At 40.7% G+C, this 20,315-nt stretch overlaps 1 protein-coding gene across 3 annotated transcripts in view; it reads right to left on the bottom strand.

Annotated features, from left to right (window-relative positions):
- LOC138300266 (VPS10 domain-containing receptor SorCS1-like) overlaps nt 1-20,315 on the bottom strand; it is a 2,596,073-nt gene that overhangs the window by 1,408,450 nt on the left and 1,167,308 nt on the right. For all 3 annotated transcript variants that reach the window (XM_069239431.1, XM_069239430.1, XM_069239429.1), the window contains exon 3: nt 10,585-10,684. In XM_069239431.1, coding sequence (XP_069095532.1) covers nt 10,585-10,684 — 100 coding nt within the window. The remainder of the gene's footprint in view (nt 1-10,584; nt 10,685-20,315) is intronic.

Raw genomic sequence — 20,315 nt, 5'->3', positions numbered from 1 at the left:
TGGTATAAGGTTTATTTTAATGGACAAAAGAAGGAGTTTGCTGAAATCACCCCACATAACCTGGGCTTCAAAAAATTGCTACTGAAAAAATGGTATATCATAGGGATCAACTACATTCACACTACTGATGAAAATGACAATTCTCATTGGCAACCTTATTTAATCAAGCACACGATTGCAATCAATAAAAAATATTTGATTACCCTTAACTCATTACATCTTACATGTGTATAATTTTACATAACATATGCCACAAAACACACAAACAAATTTTATATAATATCAAAACATTTTTATCAAGTCTCTCATTGGATTCCTTCCACTAGATGTGTCCAAATACATTCATAGCAAATCCACCATTGAGGTTGTCAATTCAACTAGGAGAGTACAAAAAGTAGTTAGTGTCTTTCCTCCTTGTTGTCCCTATACAATATTGCAGCTTAATTAGTTTACTGAAAACGTCTCTAAAGGAAAAATGTTAATGTGTTTTGGCCTCCTCACAAAGGACATGAATGGCAAGAAGACCGTTGCCTATAGGACAACACAGAAATAAATATGTACACATTGTTAAACAAGGACATGACCTGCCTTATTGTCACTGTAAAATTCCACACCACAAGGGGCTAATTCTATCACATTTTAAGCAAAGACTAACTAACTGGGGAGAAAATTAAAAGTCACCACGTGCCAACCAATTTAATCTGCCATGTACCCAAATGTGTGCTGTCTACAAGGAGATTGTTGTTGAAGTGTTTAAAAAGAATTTCAATGAACTTCATGCATGATTAGTAATAATGGTGCTGGGAAATGTATGGTAAAAAGTTCAGAAGATATGCCTGCTATTCCTAAGGATATCATAGATCATTACCAAGAGCAAAGCACATATATAGCTGCACCTTCACAAAGGAAAACACCTATGTGGCCATGCATAGTGATTAGTGATTACATCCTAAACTATTATAACCACCAAATGCAGCTCAAAATTCAACATTTTGAACCAGTAAGCTTTCCAATGCGAACAAACATTGCACCACAAACATAATACAATGTTCATGCAAAACCGCAATGAAATCCCAGAAGTGTAACCTCTCACCTCTGATACTCAGTTTCACAAGCCAAATCATATGGGTGAGGGCCTTTTTTGCAGATTAATGTTCAGCTATTCAAGGAGAAATACCTGGATGAGTAAACCACTGAATTTTATCTGTGGCCAAAGTGAGTTGGAAAACCAGGCCCACGTGTCACACAATCAGCTTGTACTACGAGGTGACCACATTGAATTACAACTGAGCTTAATAACAGATTATTAAAAGAATAACCAATCCAATAGTGCAAACAACAAAATATTAAATCAAAATAATTAAGTAAAATAATTAACATCCCGTCAAAATTGACTTCACACCATAAAGAAGGGTTTGGAATGAAGTTGCATGCTCAAATATCGGTGCCCACAAGTCATGTGGCCAGCTCATAGCATGTGGAGGCCATCTTGAAATGTGTGACGTAAATAGAAGATGCTGCCAAAAAGTGTTTTACCCAGTCCGAAAAAGCACATCTAAAACATTTACCTCATATGTACTCAGTCAACACAATACAAAGGCTTATTTATATATTTTAACATCATAAATTAGTGAACCACATATTTAAAAATCTTTCTGGTACGTGCAACCATTATCATAGAAGAAGCTCTAATATAGCCATCAAAAATGTTGCACCAACACATGAGCACTACCAATTATTATATTAATGCCTACATTTCCTTCAGCTTAATCAATGCAGAACAAGCTGTATAAAAGTTCAATCTTCTTGCTTCCATTTTTGATAGGAGAGTTGAAGTAAGTGGACCAGTTGAATTGCTTTGTACAACATACACAACTGACCGAAATAAATCATTTTCAGAAGGTTTCAAAGATTGATAGTGAAAAACAAAGTTACACCTTGTGTCTTATTCGTCACCTATTACAATATGGCTGCCTCCTAATACAAGCTGATGATGTGACATGCGGGCTTGGACTCCCCCAACTTACTTTGGCCACAGAAAGTTCAGTTGTTTACTCCCCTGGATACTTCTCCTTGAATAGTTGAACTTTAACAGGCTCCCTGCCCGAGCTGATTTGGCTCAAGGAACTTTGAGTTAACGTAGGCGAGATGTTATACTTTTGAGACATTTTTGCAGTTTTATATGTACATTGCATTCAAGTTTGTGGTGCAAAGTTTGTTTTAGTAGTCGGCAAAACTTGGGGAGTTACATAAAAACTTTGTGAGATTCCATGGAGTTCTGCGAGTGTGTTGAATTCGGGCACACTAGCATTGCTCGCACTGAATTTAGAGCTGGAACTATATACCAATCTGTAAAATCAGCAAGAATGGCCCCATAAGGTGGGCTAGAGGGTGCTCGTTCTGCTGTCAGAGTAGACTTTCTACCCAAGAGGCCGTTTTCTCAACACAAATGGCTGCAACCTGCCTCGTCTGACAGCTGTTGGAAAATAGCCCTCTCTAAAGGGACAGTCCAAACATTTTAGCTTCATCATTCTCTTTTTCTGACCTTGTTTTTGTTGGCTTTATGACTCCAAGCACTTTACAACTATTAGCCAGTGCTAAAGTTCAAGTGCTCTTGCCAGTAAACATAGTAACATTTTCTTATACCCAAATGGCATGTTTAATTTAAATATACTTCCCTAGTAAAGTGCACATGTGCCTAGACCCTGTAAATTAAATGCTACTAGTGGATCTGCAGCACTGATTGTCCACCCACGTAAGTAGACCCTTAACCATGTCTCAGGCCTGTTATTGCAGAGCCTGTGTTCAGTTTTAACTGCCCTGTTGACCTAGCAAGTACAACCTCTTGCAAGGACTAAACCTTCCTTTCTTATACATATATGTCCCCCTCACCCCTAAGGTGGGCCCTATATGACCCACAGGGCAGGGTGCAATATATATATAAAAGGCAGAACACATACTCTTAACTGTTACTTGTCCTGGTAGTGAAAAACTCTATAATATTTTTTTTTTTTAAAACACTACTTCAAGCCCCATCTCTCCCATAGGATAACATTGAGATTATCTAGTTACATTTCAAATTGGGAAGAGATGGGACCCTTAAGTTTGGTGCTTCTGTACTCGGAATTTAGAATCACAACTTTTGGTGAAGTTGGATTTTAAATTGCAGTTCTGAAAATGTCACTTTTAGAAAGTTTGCATTTTGTTACTTTAGCCATTTGGTGGTGACTGGTTGTCTCCAATACATGTCTAGGGTAGGATGATAGCTGTGCTTGTGCAATCCCTCTTGAAAGCCGCACACATAAGGGTGCTTAGGTTTGACATATGAGCCATCTACAGCGTGATGGCCATCCTGGGCAGGGCGGGAGGGAGAGACTGACACACCTGAATGGGCTGTGTCTTGTCCCCACTTAAAGGGCTGCTACCCGCTGTACTGAGTCTGCAGCCAGAATAGGAAAGGAGGACCTCTGTGCATTTTGAAGACCTTTCTTTGAAATCTTCCCCACTTCAAAGGCCCAACTGGGTATAAGTTCTGGACCTCTGACACCACCAACTCTTGACCTGTGGATACTCTGCCAGGAAGGACTGCTGTGCTGCTACAAGGACTGCCACTCTGCTGGACTTCTACTTTGCTGAGCTTACCTACTACCCTCGTGCCTGGTAATAGGAAGGACTAGACATACATCTCTACAACCCAGAACCCAGATTGACTCCAAGGGACAGCTCACTGGTCTGTTTTCTGAAGTCTGAGGGACACAAATGACATGATCTTATCCTGCTACAGCACCTGGACTCTGATTGCTGCTTGTCTTGCCCTGTAAAGTGGTGCCAATCCAGTCCTGGGCCCTTGGAAGTGCCTATAAAATCTGATTTAACCAGAAGCCATGCATCCTCATCAGAACTGGTGCATCTTCACCTTTGCTTGAGTCAGAAACAGCGTATCTTTGTCATTGCCTCGAGTGAACCAGGTGCATTGCCCTCAGAACCAGTGCGTCTCCTTTGGAATTTCTGCATCGACTACTGCTGGAGCAGCAGTCGCGCATTAAATTTGGAACCAGCATGTCACATTCTGAACTGCCGCACCTCTGGCTGCTCCTCGGATCGACGGAGACACAAGCTAGATAAAGGTACTTTTGTTCAGCAAGCACAAGTGGAGTTCCTGTATCTGACCTGTGCTCCATTGTGGTGGGCCTGAACTTTTAACTTTTTCCGCAGTCCAGCGTGACCAGATATCCCATTTAAGATTTAAGTGCTTATTGCTTCTAAGCACTATTTTGCATTCATTTATTTATTTTTTAAATCATATCTCTACTTCTACTGATTGGATTTTTGTCATTTTGGTTTTATTTTATTTATTAAATTAAGCTCTATGTGTCTGGTATGGATTATATTGGTGTGGTGTTTTCACTGTTTTACTGTGTGAAGTGTTGCACAAATACTTAACACATTGCCTCTGAAGGTAAGTCTAACGGCCCTGTGCCAAGCTATCATAGGATGAGCACCAGCAAATGTCTGTTTGTGACTTACCCGGACTAGGATTGTGGTCCATGCTTTGACAAGTTGCATACCTCTGCCAACTTGAAACCCAATTTTGAACACCTGCATTGAAAAATCTCACCAGTAGGCAGTATAGCTCCTGAAAATATCACACTAGGGGACATAGATTCTTGCTTGTACTCACCAACTTAACATTGGTGAGCCTTGCATGAGAAAAAACTACACCACGCAGCAGTTGGTGGAGTTTTGCCGGAAGTCCATGCTCCAAGCGAAATGCAGAGTGGGCAAAACTCCACAGACGGAGCTACATTTTTGCCCACCCATAGTTTGTTCACAGCAGGATGCTTACTGGTACATGGTGCTGAGAATGGTACTGCAGTGATAAAGGGAATTTCTAAGTCCGCAGGAGATTGTCTTGTCTGTGTTGAGTTAAGCCGTAGGTTACATTGGTTCACAATTTAATCATCAAGCAGGGCCAGTTGACTGTTTTCATTTGTGAAGGTGCAACTATATCTGCTTTGCTCTTGGTAATGATCTGTGTTGCTCTCAGGATTTGGAGGCATCTCTTTTAACCTTAACCTTTACCATACATTTTATGGCACCATTATGCCTAATTGTGCATGTGGTTTGGGGAAATCTTTGTAAACACTTCAACAGTCTCTTTGCAGACAGCACACATTGGGTGACAGCTTTTTCATTATTTCCCCAGGTAACTGTTCTATCCTTAAAATGTGATAGAAATTGCCCCTTTTGGTGTGGAGTTTTACAGTGACTAAGGCAGGACATTGCCCTGTTTACCAATGTGTACATATGCAATTTTATTTTCTTCTATAAATGTCTACTTGTCTTTTGCTTCTGTCCTGAGGCAGCCATGAATTGTCCATACCGAAATGTGTTGACATTTTTCCTTTGGAGGAGTATTCTGTAAACTAATTAAGCTGCAATGATGTATGGGACAACAAGGAGGAAAAACACTAACAAATTTTCTTGTATTCTACTGGTCGGATTGACTACCTTGATAGGTGATGCGCTATGAATGTATTATTTGGACACCTCTAGTGCAAACAGTTCAGTGAGGGTTAAGAGATCGAAAATTTAAAACTTTTACATATATTGTATAAAATTGCACATATATGTATTTGAGGACTGTGGGGTACTCTAGGTGTAATGAATGATGAGTAAAGGAATAGTTTTCATTGATTGCAGTAATGTGTTTGATTAAATCAGGTTGCCAAGGAGAATTAAGTGTGTCCTTGTGATGAATAGAGTGGATGCAATTGATTCTCATGATATACTATTTTTCCAGTAATCTAAGGTTTATTTTAAGACAATGGCTTTAATTTAATTGAAATGTACAGGCTAGGGTTACAATTACTGTTAGGTTAATCATACTGAGGACAATTACGAAAGGCCCAAGTCCAAGGGGACATTGGTGATTAAAAGTTAACATTTGTTAATACCCCTAAGTTTAGGTTCAGAGCCCTTTGTGGTTTTCCTAGAATTCATAAGAATTATTCTGATCCTCATTCAGACCTATTGTCTCTTGTATCAGATCAATCAATTAACTTCTTTGTTACACTGGCTGTGGAATTGTTACAATCAAATATCCACCAGTCTGAAGCTATAAGTATTGTCCAACAAATCCTGACTACTAGTTCCTCACCCTGCTCCTCATGGGAACAGTCCAGCCAGAACTGCCCTGGGAGTAGGTTCAAGATTTTACAGATGGCTGGATCCAAACTGGGACGGCGTGGTGGGCAAACAAACAATGGATTAAACCTAGTTCTTTGTCACTGGGGATAAATGTTTGCACTACTCAGCATTCTCTGTCGTCAGTTCATTTTGCTTTTCTTGCCCTAATAGTGTCAGTCCAGACACTGCCCCATGCTCACTGCACTACTGGATTCAACCTGGCCTGGCTAATGAGTGGGGATACCCCAGAACTGGTCCCAGGATGCTCGTTTCTGGCCCAGGGAGGACGTGGCCTGGCAGTTTGGGCTGGGCTGTTTCCCTGGGCAACAGGGTCAAGACTGTTTTGCATATGGCTGGGTACAAACTGGGGTGGGGTGGTGGACACAAAAAACAATGGATTAAACCCAGATCTTTGTTACTGGGGGTGAATGACTGCCTTGTTCAGCATCCGATCCCTCATGTTCTTTTCATCTTTCTAAGAGAGGCATTTTTGAAATTGTAACTTCAAATCTGACTTCACCATTAAAGAAGACTTTAAATTACAATTCATTTGAGTGTTGACAGCATAGCTCTATCAGCTTCAAATCTAAAGTTAATGCTTATTAAATGTAAAAAGTTAACTCATTATTAGTCAATAGGAGAGATAGGCCTCACAACAGTGAACATTTACTTTAGGAGTCGTTAACAGCCAAGCATGTAAAACTAACACGTGTCCTACTTTTTAATTACAATGTACCATGCCCTAAGAGCATTTAGGAACTACCTTATGGCTGACATGTGATAAAAGGAAGATTTAGGCCTGGCAAAAGTTTATTTTGCCAGGTCAACATGGCAGTTTTAAACTGCTCTATAGACTGCAGTGGCAGGATTGAGACATGTTTGTGCCAGCCACTAAATTAGCCTTTTCAATGTGTGTTGCAGGCTCAGTTGTAGCATTTAACTTACAGGCTCTGGGTGAATGTAGTATTATCTTCTAGGGACTTAAAAGTAAATAAAATGAGCCAATTCTTTGCAGGCCAATATAACCATGTTTGAAGGGGAGCACACACTCACTCTAGCACTGGTAGGCAGTTGTAAAGGGCACTGCACCATAAAGCCAAGAAAAACAAACCCAGCAAACATTGAGTGCGAAGATAAAACGTTTGGGGTAATACCATGTCAAGGTTGTCACGTCTAACAAGCATCAAATGATATACCATCAGCTCATTCTGAAATTTTGAGGGGGATTATATTTAGAAGATGATATTGATTAATTTTTTGAAAGCAATGAAAACTAACAGTGTTTGTTAGGAAAAGTGAGTGTACAGGGATTTAAGAGGCTAATTCACATACGGCTGAGACTTTACATGAAGTCTCAGCTGTATGTTTTATGCCCTTTTATGGGAAAGTCGCTCCATTCCCAAAAAATATCTAGGTTTACTATGTTTTCTGTGGGAGATACTACTGCAAAAGCTTAATAAAATCTAAATTAATATGGAATTACTAAACGGTAGAATGAAGCTAGGCCAAACTGCAGTTGCTTTTCGGAGTCATAAACTTGTTCAAACTCTGCACAACGTATGCTGTTTGGCATTCTGAAAATTGTTATTGTTAACATTCCTTGCAAAATGAATTTTTCACTTCTAACATTTGCATAGCTTATGCATGTTACTAAACTTCTTCCATTTTAAAACAATGGAAGGAGTATTATGTACAATTTTTGCTTTACTGATTATTGTTTGAATGCACAAATTATATACTAAATTGCATCTCTAATGAAATGGCTTACAGTTTGAAAGCTGAGGGAAAGGAGATGACAACAATCATCCATGTATTTTATTTTTTAAGAAGCAAAGTATGCATGGGAATATAGGGCAGGGTAGCAGATTCCTTTCAAACTTCAAGTTGATTTTGCTTGAAACGTTTTGCAACACCAAAAAATGAAATACATTTATGATAAATTGTTAAATATTTTATCAAATGATTTGTTATGAAAGGTGTGTGAGGGAAAGAATAAGGGGTTCCCAAGGCAGAGACGCGAGAGAGCTGCTTGGTTTTCTTGTGTTTGGGCACATTTTAGCTATTCTGCTTCATAAACTGAGCAGCTTTCCAACTATTGTTAGAAGGAGAGAGGGCTGGATAGACAGTGGCAGAATAGGGTGATGATTGAAGCTTACCGAGTTTAAAGTTGTGAGAGGCAGGTTGGCCAAAGAATAAAGAACTTTCTGGAAATCCTAACAGGAATTACCATGGCATCTTCAGTAAGACTAGACTGAACTGCTACTGTATTCTTTATGAGTAAAAGAAATTCTTGCCAACTAGACAGAGATGAACTGAGCAGGGACAGATTTAGGACACACTTTATGCAATGTTTTGTAATTTTTGATTAATAAAAATGATTACTTTTTTGCAGTTGTGTAATGAAATTGGTGGAACCCCCCTGCAAAGTACTTGGAGGGGCCCTCCTTCCAGGACCCAGTCAGGGGCCTGCTGCCAGTGTACACTGCAGGCTGAGGAGTCTCGCCTGGCGCTCAGTGGCCCTCCGCACTGCAGGGGCCTTTGTTACACCACTGACTTTTTGCTTGAATTAATATTTTGAACTTCCTTAAACTCTCACTGTCTCATCTAGCATTCAATTGTGACAAATACTTTCCATTGCAGCTGTTTTATCTAAATACCACCCCAAAGATCCATGCAACTAATGTGAGCTCAGTGCAAAGGGCGGCATAATTATATTTTGTGGTAGGGTTTGCACTACCTCACTATGCTAAAAAAAGATCTTTCAGATTGAGTGCCACCATGATGTGTAAGCAACCATTGTTTGCTCAGGATTATTCCTGTATTAATGAAGATTTTATGTATTTTTTTAAAAATGGTAAGGTGTGCCCCAGTCATTGGTATGCATGGTGAATGTCGTAAAAATATAAGTTCTCTTCTTTTTCTATTCTTTTCAAAATCTTTCATTTTGTCTCAAAGCAGGTTCAAACTGCAGGAAGACCAGGGGCAGCTCCTCTGCTGAGGCAGAGGAGCGTCACCCCATTGGATTGTGGGGAAAAGAAAAATAGAATGATAACGCAATGTTATTATCATTTTATTTTTCCTGGTTGTAAGGGGCGGGGCGGGACTGGGCTTGATGGAGGGGGCCGGAGGACAGCTTTTGCTGCACAAAGTACACATCAGTTTGGTAGCCCATGTTGTGCTGGCCAAACAGTCATGTGCACTTTGTATGTTCTCTACCCAGCTGTATTGCACAGCCGAGTGGATAACATGCCCAGGCTCCCACTCCCAGTTTGAGCGGTGAAACAGGCCACTCAGACCTATCACGATGCCACTGTCATGCTAATGACAGCAGCATTGCGATTGGCCCAAAGGTAAGCTTTTGAAAAAAGAAAAAAAAATATGTATTTCCCCTCTTCCCTGTCCCGCCACCCCCGTTGAGTGGCAGCCGCCATTGAATAAGACATGTTACTAATGAACTAGTGCTTTTTTTACTATGAATGGGTACATTTCAAATTGCATTCATGTTGTCCCTAACAGTACATTCAATTTGGCATACACAAGAGACGTTCCCTTCTGCAATCCCTGCAGCCAGATGCCACGCCCAACATAAAGGGAGCAAAATACTATATGGGATTTGTGTTCCTCTGCGTCCCCCTGACAGTCTTTTGTTCCCCTACTGACAAACGCGATATATCTTGCATTTCTTTTTTGCCTTAATACTCACTCTCGAAATTACAAAAGAGAAAGGAAATGGAGTTGAGGCTCACTAGTAATAAAATGTAAGCAAATGATGGCCCCAGCCCTGCATTAGGAATTAACCTCCTGGATTTGTAACTGACAGATTCACAGTACCTAGAACTGTCACAGATTTACACACATTTGTGACATTGCAACGTCTCGTACTGTGCAACTTTACTAACCTCCTGAAACAACGCAAAAGTTTACTTTATTCTCTCACAAACCAATTCAATGTCCCGTAAAACGTTCTTCCCTTATTTGAAGTGAATGATTTACTACTAAGACTCTTCCCCGAAAGTCAAACCATATTCATATATCTCCTGGAAATTCCGATTCCAGGGACTTCAAGCATCAATAAATATTTGTAAACTTACTTGTGGATCTATCGAGGAGGTATGGGAATGAGTGAAGCTGTTTAAAATGTTCGCTACTCTCAGTTAAATCCATTCACAAAATACTAGTGAGGTGAGGACAGTGTTTGTATAGCTTTTCAACCAAAAGTTATATTAAAATCCGAAAAACAACATCGCTTGGCAATGGCAAGAAAATTGTTTTTATTTGCATTTCACCTTTGTTCAAGAAGCTGACAGCTAACGAAAGTGTAGTGTAAAGAATAAGGAAATGCCAGGAATTTGTCAATTTACGGCACATAGAAAAATGTTAAAAAGAATCACTTACCTTACGCTTGTTTGTGGGACATACGTAGAGATAGCTCAAAATCGTCTTCAGGCCCACTTTGTCGTTCATCTTCTCGTATGTTGTTCCATAATCTGTTGATCTGCAATTCAAACAAAGGGCTAATGAGCCTGAATCTATTCACAGAGACGGTCACTGGGGCATATCTCGGGGTGATGCATGTTCTACAAAGAACCATGGATCTCATCCTCCCTCGTGAAGATTTGGGATGCAGGCTACAATGACTAATTATGTATGTGCAACATTAAATACAAGTTTACCTAATCCAGTCTAATTTGATTAACATGCTCCCTAGCTGCCCTTAGTAATAAATAAAAAGTAAGTGTCAACCGTGAACGGAAGATAACCGAAGGTTACCATCTTGAATATCAAATAACGTAGAACTGAATTTTGCATAACCATGTCTGTAATTTTGCTGCAGGGTTCTCGAGCAGAGCAATACGTTACAAAGCCAGAAAATGAATGTAAGCAGAAAATACAATTGCTAGGCGGTTTTCAAGCAGTAGCGTTGGTGTACACAGGTTTGAGCAAAGTATTAATCTCCAAAGGCAAAATTAACTTTAAAATACCATAAAGTAACTTAATTCGCCATAACTGAACCATTGACAACGACCTGTTCGATAAATGAGGCCGTGCGACACTGTCTACTAAAACAAAATGGAGCGGGTTAATAACTGAATGAATAATAGTATAGATGTGTATTCATAAATATGTCAAGGCTAACCTTCGCAAAAACTGGATCAATTGCTCGAGTGAGGAACAAGTTGGTCATCTGCTCCCATTGCAGCAAACTTGACAGGGAGCCAAAAAGGGTACAAAGTGGGAGGGATGTCTGGGGTATTTGACCACAGCATGGTCCCTCAATACTCAAATCAATAAATACTATATTTGCTACGTTCTGTAGCATAAAAGTGAAAAGTACACGACATTTTAAAATAAAAAGGAGACTTCATTATACCCTGGCCCAGTGGTTCCCAAACGTTTGACTTCTGTGGACCCCCGCAAAGTCATTACTGGAACCAAGTGACCCCCAATGAATCATTATTGGAATCCGGGGAACCCCCCACTGAGTCATTACTGAAAGCTAGGGACCTAAATTGTTAATAATATTTAACTTTCTGAAAAGTCACGGACCCCCTGGGAGACTTTGCAGACCCCCAGGGGTCTCCGAAACCACAGGTTGGGGACCACTGTCCTAGCCAATTAAATAGACCGTATCACATTCATCGCAGGTGCCACACATCAAAATAACTCCCAACAAAGCTCCTCCCACATAGGGAACTCATGACCTAACAATTAATCATTCAGTATTAAATAAAAACACATTCATTAAAACTCCAAGCAATAAAACAAACATTCAATTGCCATAACATCCTTAGCATGCAAGAGTAAAATCTCTAATATTTTTCCCAGCTTTAGACAACAGCAAATAAAGACACCCATCACCTGCCAAATCACAGGGGGATCCAATTTCTTTAAAAAGGAAGGGCCAATCTGCATTGCCAGAAATTGTAACTTTTTAGAAGGGGGATAATAACATTTTTCCTTGGCACCTCATAAAACAGGCAGAAAAAATATTAAAATGTAAAATCTGATTGAAGGTATATAGCATCACAAGGGCAAGGACCTAGCTCCTTCAGGGAGTAACACTTATAAGGGTGGTCCAACATTAAGGGCAGGTAGTTAAGATAGAACCTAGTAAGAACAAAACAATAAGTTCTGAAGACCTTCATACGATGGAGTCTGACTGTGCAAAAGTACCGGTGTTTTGTTTGACTCGCCTCTTTCCATCCTAGCATGCACCAAGAACGTCTGCTTCAACTTGATCCTACTGTAGGATAAACAAGATTTAGGAGAGGTAAATAACTCTGATAATCCAATAGCCTCCAGGGTTGATTTCACAAACAAGACCCAGGGTAAATCAAGGGCTGCAACCAGATTGAAGCAGTCCTCAAGCACCCGTTGTGTTAACTTGGCTGATTCTCTTCTCCAGACCGAACTCCAAAGTAAAGGGGGTTGGAGTTTGATTTGACCAGTAATGTAGGGGATAATCAAACTCATCATGGCACACACTATTGGAACCGCTCTGCAGGACAGCTAAAACATATATATATATATATTTTTAAACGGCCTTCATGTCCTCAATCTCATGGAGATTGCCCAAATTCCTGCCCCATACATGGAAATGGGCGTGGATTTAGCCGCATAAATGATCTACAGCTTGTGAACTGGTTAAACACCTAACTTCTAGCTAAAGGTTAGCAGAGCCAGGACCAACCTCTCCAGCATGGCCACTCTGACACCATTGGTTCCACATTTACTTGGCATCGAAGTAAATAGACATGTAGGAGAAGCTTGAGGCATCCCTCACTCTACAATTGTTGATGGTAAATATGGGGTGCTTTTTGGGCCTTTTACCAAAGGTCACAGTGACAGTTTTACTTTAATTCACCTTTAGCTCCAGCTCTCTCATGTAGGTGGTATAATCCTCAGTTAAACCCGTGTATCAACATGTGGGACATCTCTGGTCTCCTCCCTAGTGCTGCTTCTACTCCATTGGTGTACAAAGAGAAGAAGAGGGGGGCCAGCACACAACCCTGCCTAACCCCACGTTTGATCTTATATAGCTGTGTGCCCTCACCCTCGCTGCCAAAGTACACACAAGCACTCGCTTCACAGTATAGTTGCCTGATAAAATTAATGATGGGAGCCTCTATACCCATCTTCGACATGAGAGCCCACAGCTTAGAATGAACCACACAATCTAATGCGGCGGTCAAATCCATGAATGCCAGGTAAATCGAGCCTGTCTCAAAAACAACATGCACACCTATTATAATGCTCAGGTTCAGGCCCTGGTCAAAGTGCCTAACCCCTTTTTGAAACCCTATTGGGTGTCAGCTAAGGCATTATAGGCTGTTGCCCATTCCTCCAACCTATGTAGCAAAATCTTGCACATAACTTTGGCAGTTGAATCAAGCAAGGAAATGGGTCTATAGTTCTTAGTTTGTGACTTCTGGGGCCCATCTCTTGCAATAGCATTGAAAATGTTCCTAAGGATAGGTGCCCATAAAACCTGTCACTTCGTAAAGACATGCACCAGTACCCTGTCTGGGTCTTGCCACTACTACATTCCCCCAGGGACCTCTGTTCCTCTGACAGGTCAAAGCTAAGAGGCATATGATTACACCCTAATTTAATTGGGTCTACTTTCTCTACCTCCTCAGAGCCACTTGGATAAATCACAGAAAAATACTCTATGCATGCTGATTCCTGAACATGTACTTCTAAGGTGGGCTCGGAAGACTCCCTAAAATAGAGGGCATTCAGCAACTTCCAAAAGGAGGCACAGTCTATTCATACTAATGTCCGGCAACTCCTCCCTGTCCTATCTTTCAACTCCTTTATGCTAGCAGCTCGAGCCTCTTTATAGGCTCTGGGCAGACTCCGTATAAGAACCCTATCTTTCTGATCGGACCGTAAGGCCTGGTGTAATTGGGACCGGGTTTTTGTGCAGGTAGAGTAAAACCATCCCTGAGCCTTCAAGTTTGACAAGATTTTTGCAAAAGGGCATTCCTAATGTTAGTAATCATGCCCAAAATGGCCAGAAAGACCTGCATCGGGGACGAGGAAACCTCAGCCCTGCTGCTGTTAAGAATGCCAGGCAGAAAGCTGACTTTATTGACTTGTTCTGATTTAAGGGAAAAGCCATTCTTCTTAGCCTACCCTATGAAGTGATTTACACCCCCCTATATCCTCAGACTTCAAGACAATCTAGCATGTTCACTAAAATCAAAGAAGACCACCGCAAAATCATCTAGCACCTTACCTAGAATCTCTGATACTATAATAGAAATCGACGGTTGACACAGTCAGCCCCCCTAAAAATGCGAATACGGTGACCTAATTAGTCCAACACCTCGTTCATCTAAGCCAGATCAAACCAAACCATAAGACTATTAAGGGCGTTGCCATATCCATTTTGTTCAAAGTGCATCAAGGTCTCTTTTTCCACCAAACCGCATACCGGCTTTCCTACTCTTAGTCAGTGATTAACATTAAAATCACCAAATCAAAGTAACTTCAGGGCCTTAGGATGTACAGTGATCATGCTTCCTCAAGCTCTACCATCCCTCACTAAGCATTACCATCAAAGTGGTTGCTGTAATAATTAACAGATCCAAATCCCAGGCCCAGAAACACACAAAATAGTGAAAATGAGAGGAATCATTACAGAATTTTATGGCCCTCCCATCCAGGTTTTTAGTATTCAATGTAGGTAGCCCCCTTTGGCTCTGCCTGCATTGGAGGGTAGGTCAGGGGAATGATAATAAGAAAACCCATCCAAATAGCTGGGCTTGATCTCTCATGCTTCCTGAAGACAGACCACATGATGAGTAGCAATCAGATAAATCCACTCTTGATCGCTTAGCTTTTTCTTCAAAGCAGCAATATTCCAGGACAAGACTTTGAGTGACTCACAAGGAAAACAATGTAAGAACAGAGATCTGAGAGATCATAGGAGAAGAAGGGGAAATGGGGTTGGGGGTTGCCTTAGCAAATTTAAAGGAATGCTTGGGTTACTAAAATTGACCACAACGCAATTATCGGAAAAGGTCTTTGCAGAGGGCCCCCAACCATTCGACCCTCCTGACCATCAGAATATTTTCTATTAAAATATTGAAAAAGTATCATAACCCCTGAGGTGCGTCAGCCAGTGATAAACGTTTGATATCAATTGGGCCGTAGTTTGTCTGCGCCAGTTTAAGCCTAGATGCATTCACCAATACCAAAACATAGGGAACACTGCTGGGGGAGATCCAATCTTTGGATATCCCTCCAAAGATGACCATTGTGCAAAACCCTGGCCTCCTACGTCATATGTGGGACATGCTCCTCCTCCCTACTGCCCAATAGGGAGGATATCAGGGGTTCAGGGCAGCCTCTGTGGCACATTTAGAATTAGCAATACTAAGCTAATAAGGCACCTTTGCTTCTAGGCAGACTAGGTGATCAACCGAAGTTAAATGTTGTCTAACCTGGAGGAGCTCAGTATGCATATTGACAGTTTTGCTTAAATAGCAGCATCATGTGTCGCATTGGTACCAGTGTTGGTTAAAGACCTCTTTTTCCTTAAGGCTCCAGCCCTCTTCATTTTTATAGAGGGCTCAATACAGAATGACTTGTCTGCCTGAGTACAACCACCCCCAGCATGCCCAAAGGGAAGTGAGGGAGGACAAGTGGCTGGTGCGTCTTCCATAGGCACAGGGACTTTTGCAAAGTCAAAGATAAGGACATAATTTCTTGGCTCCTCCAAAGAGAGGCAACATTCTTTGAGTTTGATTTCTTTAGATAGAGGTCCACCAGCACAAACTAGGAAGGAATTAACACAGATTATTGTATACCCATGTGTCGCCAGCTGTAATCTTCCTTTACCCAACATTACTTACTTGGGAAAAAAGGAAGGACAAATCAAACTCAGGCCGGTCACACACAAAAATGAGGACTCATTGCAGAATTTTATAACCTCCCATCTTGCCCGACCTCAGATGGCTGCTGACGGGTCCGCTCTTGGCAGGGGGCACATGCTGCGGGGCTTGCAGCTCTTTATAGTGCAAAGCGGACTCCAGCAACGCCTCCCTTAGCAGGGTGGCTCATGGGGGATGAAGTCCCATCCCAGGTAAGGCCAGAAAGCAAAATGAAGCCAACATAGTCAGATCCCATCCCCTGAATACTCAAGAACTGGATGATTCAAGATGAAAAGAAAACCTGGTTAGCCAATAAACCTGATTTGGGTAAGCAAGGCAAAATAGCACTGAACTGCGTCATACTCTTAAAGCAAATTCAAACCAAGATTGCATCATTTGAATCAACAAATTCATCATTTGGGTCATTCCATGGTAACAAAGGTATATTGCACATTCAGTGTTACTGCTAGGTTGCAAATTCGATAAACAGTATAAAAATGATTTGAATAAAATAGGCTTAGACAAAGGAAAATGTTCTCAAAATAGCACTACTCAACACCATGAATGAAAAGTGCAATCTTCAAAAAGAAAAGACAATTATCTTGCCATAAAAATAAAATAATTTTTATCTTGAAGGAACAAACTAAGTAAGATAACAATATTGTCTTTTTTTGAGGAGGTTATACAAGTCCATGGCTTTGTTTCATTTCAATTGTGTTCATTACCTGTTCAGGAATGAAGCAAAGTGAAGGAGAAGGTTTGTTTTAGTATCAGTTAATCGGTAAATCACTCTATTCCCGTATTTGTAAGGGTTCAGTAATAATTTGCCAGACAATTTCCTCTGTTGAACCATTTCGGCCCTTTCATTTATTTGAGGTTCTCATCAGGACTGTATTGGATGAATCATCAGGTCCGTATTGGCAGAGGAGTTTCACCCCCATGGCAAAGAGCCAGGAGATTAAAAATTAAATGATAGTTACACTATTGTTTTATTTTTCATCTGCTGGCTCAGCCAGCAGTACAGGGAGGGGTGGGGCTGGGCCACGGGAGGTGGGTGGGGGGAGGGGGGAGAGTGCACCTAACTGCGCATGTGTTTGGCCGGCAATACACACGAGCACTTAAACACAGCCTGGCTGGAGAAACCTAATCCCGACGCTGTTTTCATGCTAACTCTTGCATGAAAGCAGAACCAGGACTGCTGGAGAGCCTTTTCTGTGTCCCAGTGAATGCTGGGACACCAGAAGAGGAGCGAGCAGCAGGAGTCAGAGTAACAGTGAAAAAGTTAAGTTTAAAAAAAAGTTTTTTGTTTACCCCCCCTTCATCATCATCAGCCCCCCCCACCCCAACATTTGCGGCAGCTGCCGCTGATTCTGACAAATTGAGAGGACTCTTTTCATCCACCCACACTGAACAATGCAGTCCGAAGCTGAGGCACTTGCAGCTCTGCAGGTTAAAGTGACTAACATGAAAGGAACAGAACTAAGAATTACAAATTCATGCTCCCAGCACTGCCTGGACTACATTTTCACCTTTTCCACTGCTCTCTACTTAAGAGTGTTGGGCAGAGCATGCGATTTGATCACTTAGTTGGACTACACAAATGTTCTTAATGTGCTATTTCATCTGCCACAGAGATGTAGTCATAACTAGAAGGACAATTCATTCACATTTTTGTAGTAAAAAAGTAAGAGAATGCTACATTTGAGCTATGCCTGTGGCTTCAATAATCCACGTACAGAGTATTATATTGAACACTTTTTTGCTTTTGCTTTATTTTTCAGTAAATTATTATATTGTCCGTAAATATTTCAAGCTTTGTCATAGGCTGTTTTAGGTCTTACAGATGTGATTTTTGTTAGCTGCCCTGTCAAATATTGCCTTTAGTTGGAAAATTCAATCAGTCCCATCTGCAAAATGCATTGTATGTGCAAAAGAAAGGTTTTCAGGCTCTCTTGCCTCAGCAAACAAATATCCAGTAAGAACCACACAAACTGTCTGGTTTGTGGACAGTGTGGGTGGTTCTTTTTGAAACAAGAAATCTTATTTTCTGTAACTACTTAGTGTAGCAATGAACTCTTTCTCCATGCTACCCTAGACTTTTTCACCTTTTTGGACTGCTATTTTAGCTCTGCATGGTGTGATACTGGTAAGCCAGAGCATACGCACTGGGAGAATGAATACCAGTAAGGTTGTAGTAAGATGCTGTAGGACATGTACTAGTGGCATGGAAATTAAATGATTTGTCAGCTGCAGTATACATTTAGGGTGCCAGGCTCACAACAGTAGCTTGGGTGGCTGCAGATTGAAACCCTGCAGCAAAATATCAGAGAACAATACTCTGCAATATAGAAAAAACTTTTTTTATACAATAGAGGTCACTACTCCATGTGCCCTGTGGCCCACAGGGCTAGGTGGTTAATGTATAAAAGTGGTATAGGTTAAATATTAAAAGAATTAATCTTCGTACAAAATGATAGTCAGTGGATAGGCAAGATAGCATTGTCCTATGGAGGTGCCTAGTTGTAATTAGAACATAGTTTCCGCTGCAGAAGTGTTTAAAACATCATTCAAAGTTCATTTTTTATATTTTTCAAAAATGAAGTTCAAAGGTCAAGGTAAAGTTTTGTTAACCATTTTGGAAAGTTTACTTTTAAAAGTCAGTTTGTGCTGCGTGAAAGCCTGGCAAAAGCAAACCAATTCTAGTGATTATTCTTCCCTCAATTAGCAGCATTTGGCATTTGAACTATACTCTTAAGAATGAAGCCTGACTGACATTTTTTGTGAAGTTCTCAATTGAGAGTGTGCAGGCAAGAAAGACAGGAAGGGGGGATGTCAGGTGTGGGGACTGTGTGAGCTGATGGAGTGGTGTCACTTTTATTCAGTTTCCTAGACATTGATGGGTGATGTTTCCTGGCCCACTTCACAGAACACTTCTGGGCCCTGGAAAACTAAGAAGGACAAATCTAATCTTACTTGCATGGGAAGAATGCTCAGGAGTAACCTGCTCTCCACTTATTCCTCAGGACTGGAGGTGCTCTCCCATAGTCAGTTGGCTAGCCTCCTGTTCACATTGAAGTATAGAACAGTTTAAATATGGGATCAAATATATGTGGGAGAACCAGGTGACCCATTTGGGAAGAGATTGTCTGGGACAAAGTGAAAACTTCCTCTAGACCTTGAATCTAGAGCTATTCCTGTAAACTTCAAAACTGTGGGAGAGACCGGGAGCTATTTCTTCAGCATCTTCAGGAAAATTTTAGACTGTGACCAGAACCTACAGTCAAGTACCCGGAGGACTGATGGCATTTGAATGTAAATGACTTCCCATGCCATTAATGTATCTGTGAGGCAGAACTGTTAACTTGTTATTGTTTTTCTCTTGTTGCATGAGTGACAAGTCCTCTCGCTAGACCTCTAATCTCACTTTCACCACTTCTCATTTTGCTTTTAAATCTTTTCTTGATTTTTTTTTCCAAATTCATTAGAGAGTTTACAGCATAGATTTCTGATTTTAATTGTAGTGCTTAAATCTATCACATCTTTGTGGTAAAATCTGGTGTTTGTGCTATGGTTTTGTGCAACATTCACCTCTCGTACGTTGCGAGGGCAGATACCACGTGTGTTCACTTCAGTTGCCAATAATATTTCCAAATCACAACTATCTATTTTCATACTGTTGTTTTACAAATGTCTCACTTGTCACTTTCTGGAGAACGGTTGATTTTGCTGTTACTGAATTATTTATGGGTAGGAATGAGGTCATTAAGAACATTATAACTAAAGTTTCCAAAGAACATGTTCGTATTATCCATTTGGTTGATGGATCAGTTGTAAGTTCAGGATCTGTTACTGAAAGAACAGTTTCACTTCAACTATTTATTGAAAGACATTTTGACATTTGGCCTAATTGCTTCACCTCCTTATCTAGTCATCTAGGCATTCTGTGGTTGTGTTGACACAAACTGTATATTAACTGGACCACAATGATCTTAAGTTTGTCTTCAGATTCCAGTATTTGGCACCAAGTGCAACATGATCAATACTGGGTTTCTGATGTAGTCTCATCCGTAGAGAATAGAATTCACATGAAGCCTAAGCTTAACACGTCATTTGCATATTTTCCTACCAGATATCATAAATGTCATTTTGTTTGTGAAAACCTATTGTGCACTTTCTATCTAGATCTCAGGAGTATTATTGTCATTTGGACAGGGTGCTTGAAAAGAAAGTACCTTTTGGTAGAAT

This window comes from Pleurodeles waltl, chromosome 6 (assembly GCF_031143425.1).
Source record: "Pleurodeles waltl isolate 20211129_DDA chromosome 6, aPleWal1.hap1.20221129, whole genome shotgun sequence".
Lineage (NCBI taxonomy): Eukaryota > Metazoa > Chordata > Amphibia > Caudata > Salamandridae > Pleurodeles > Pleurodeles waltl.
The sequence above is the reverse complement of the archived record's forward strand: the minus strand, read 5'-3'. Positions and strand labels throughout refer to the sequence as shown.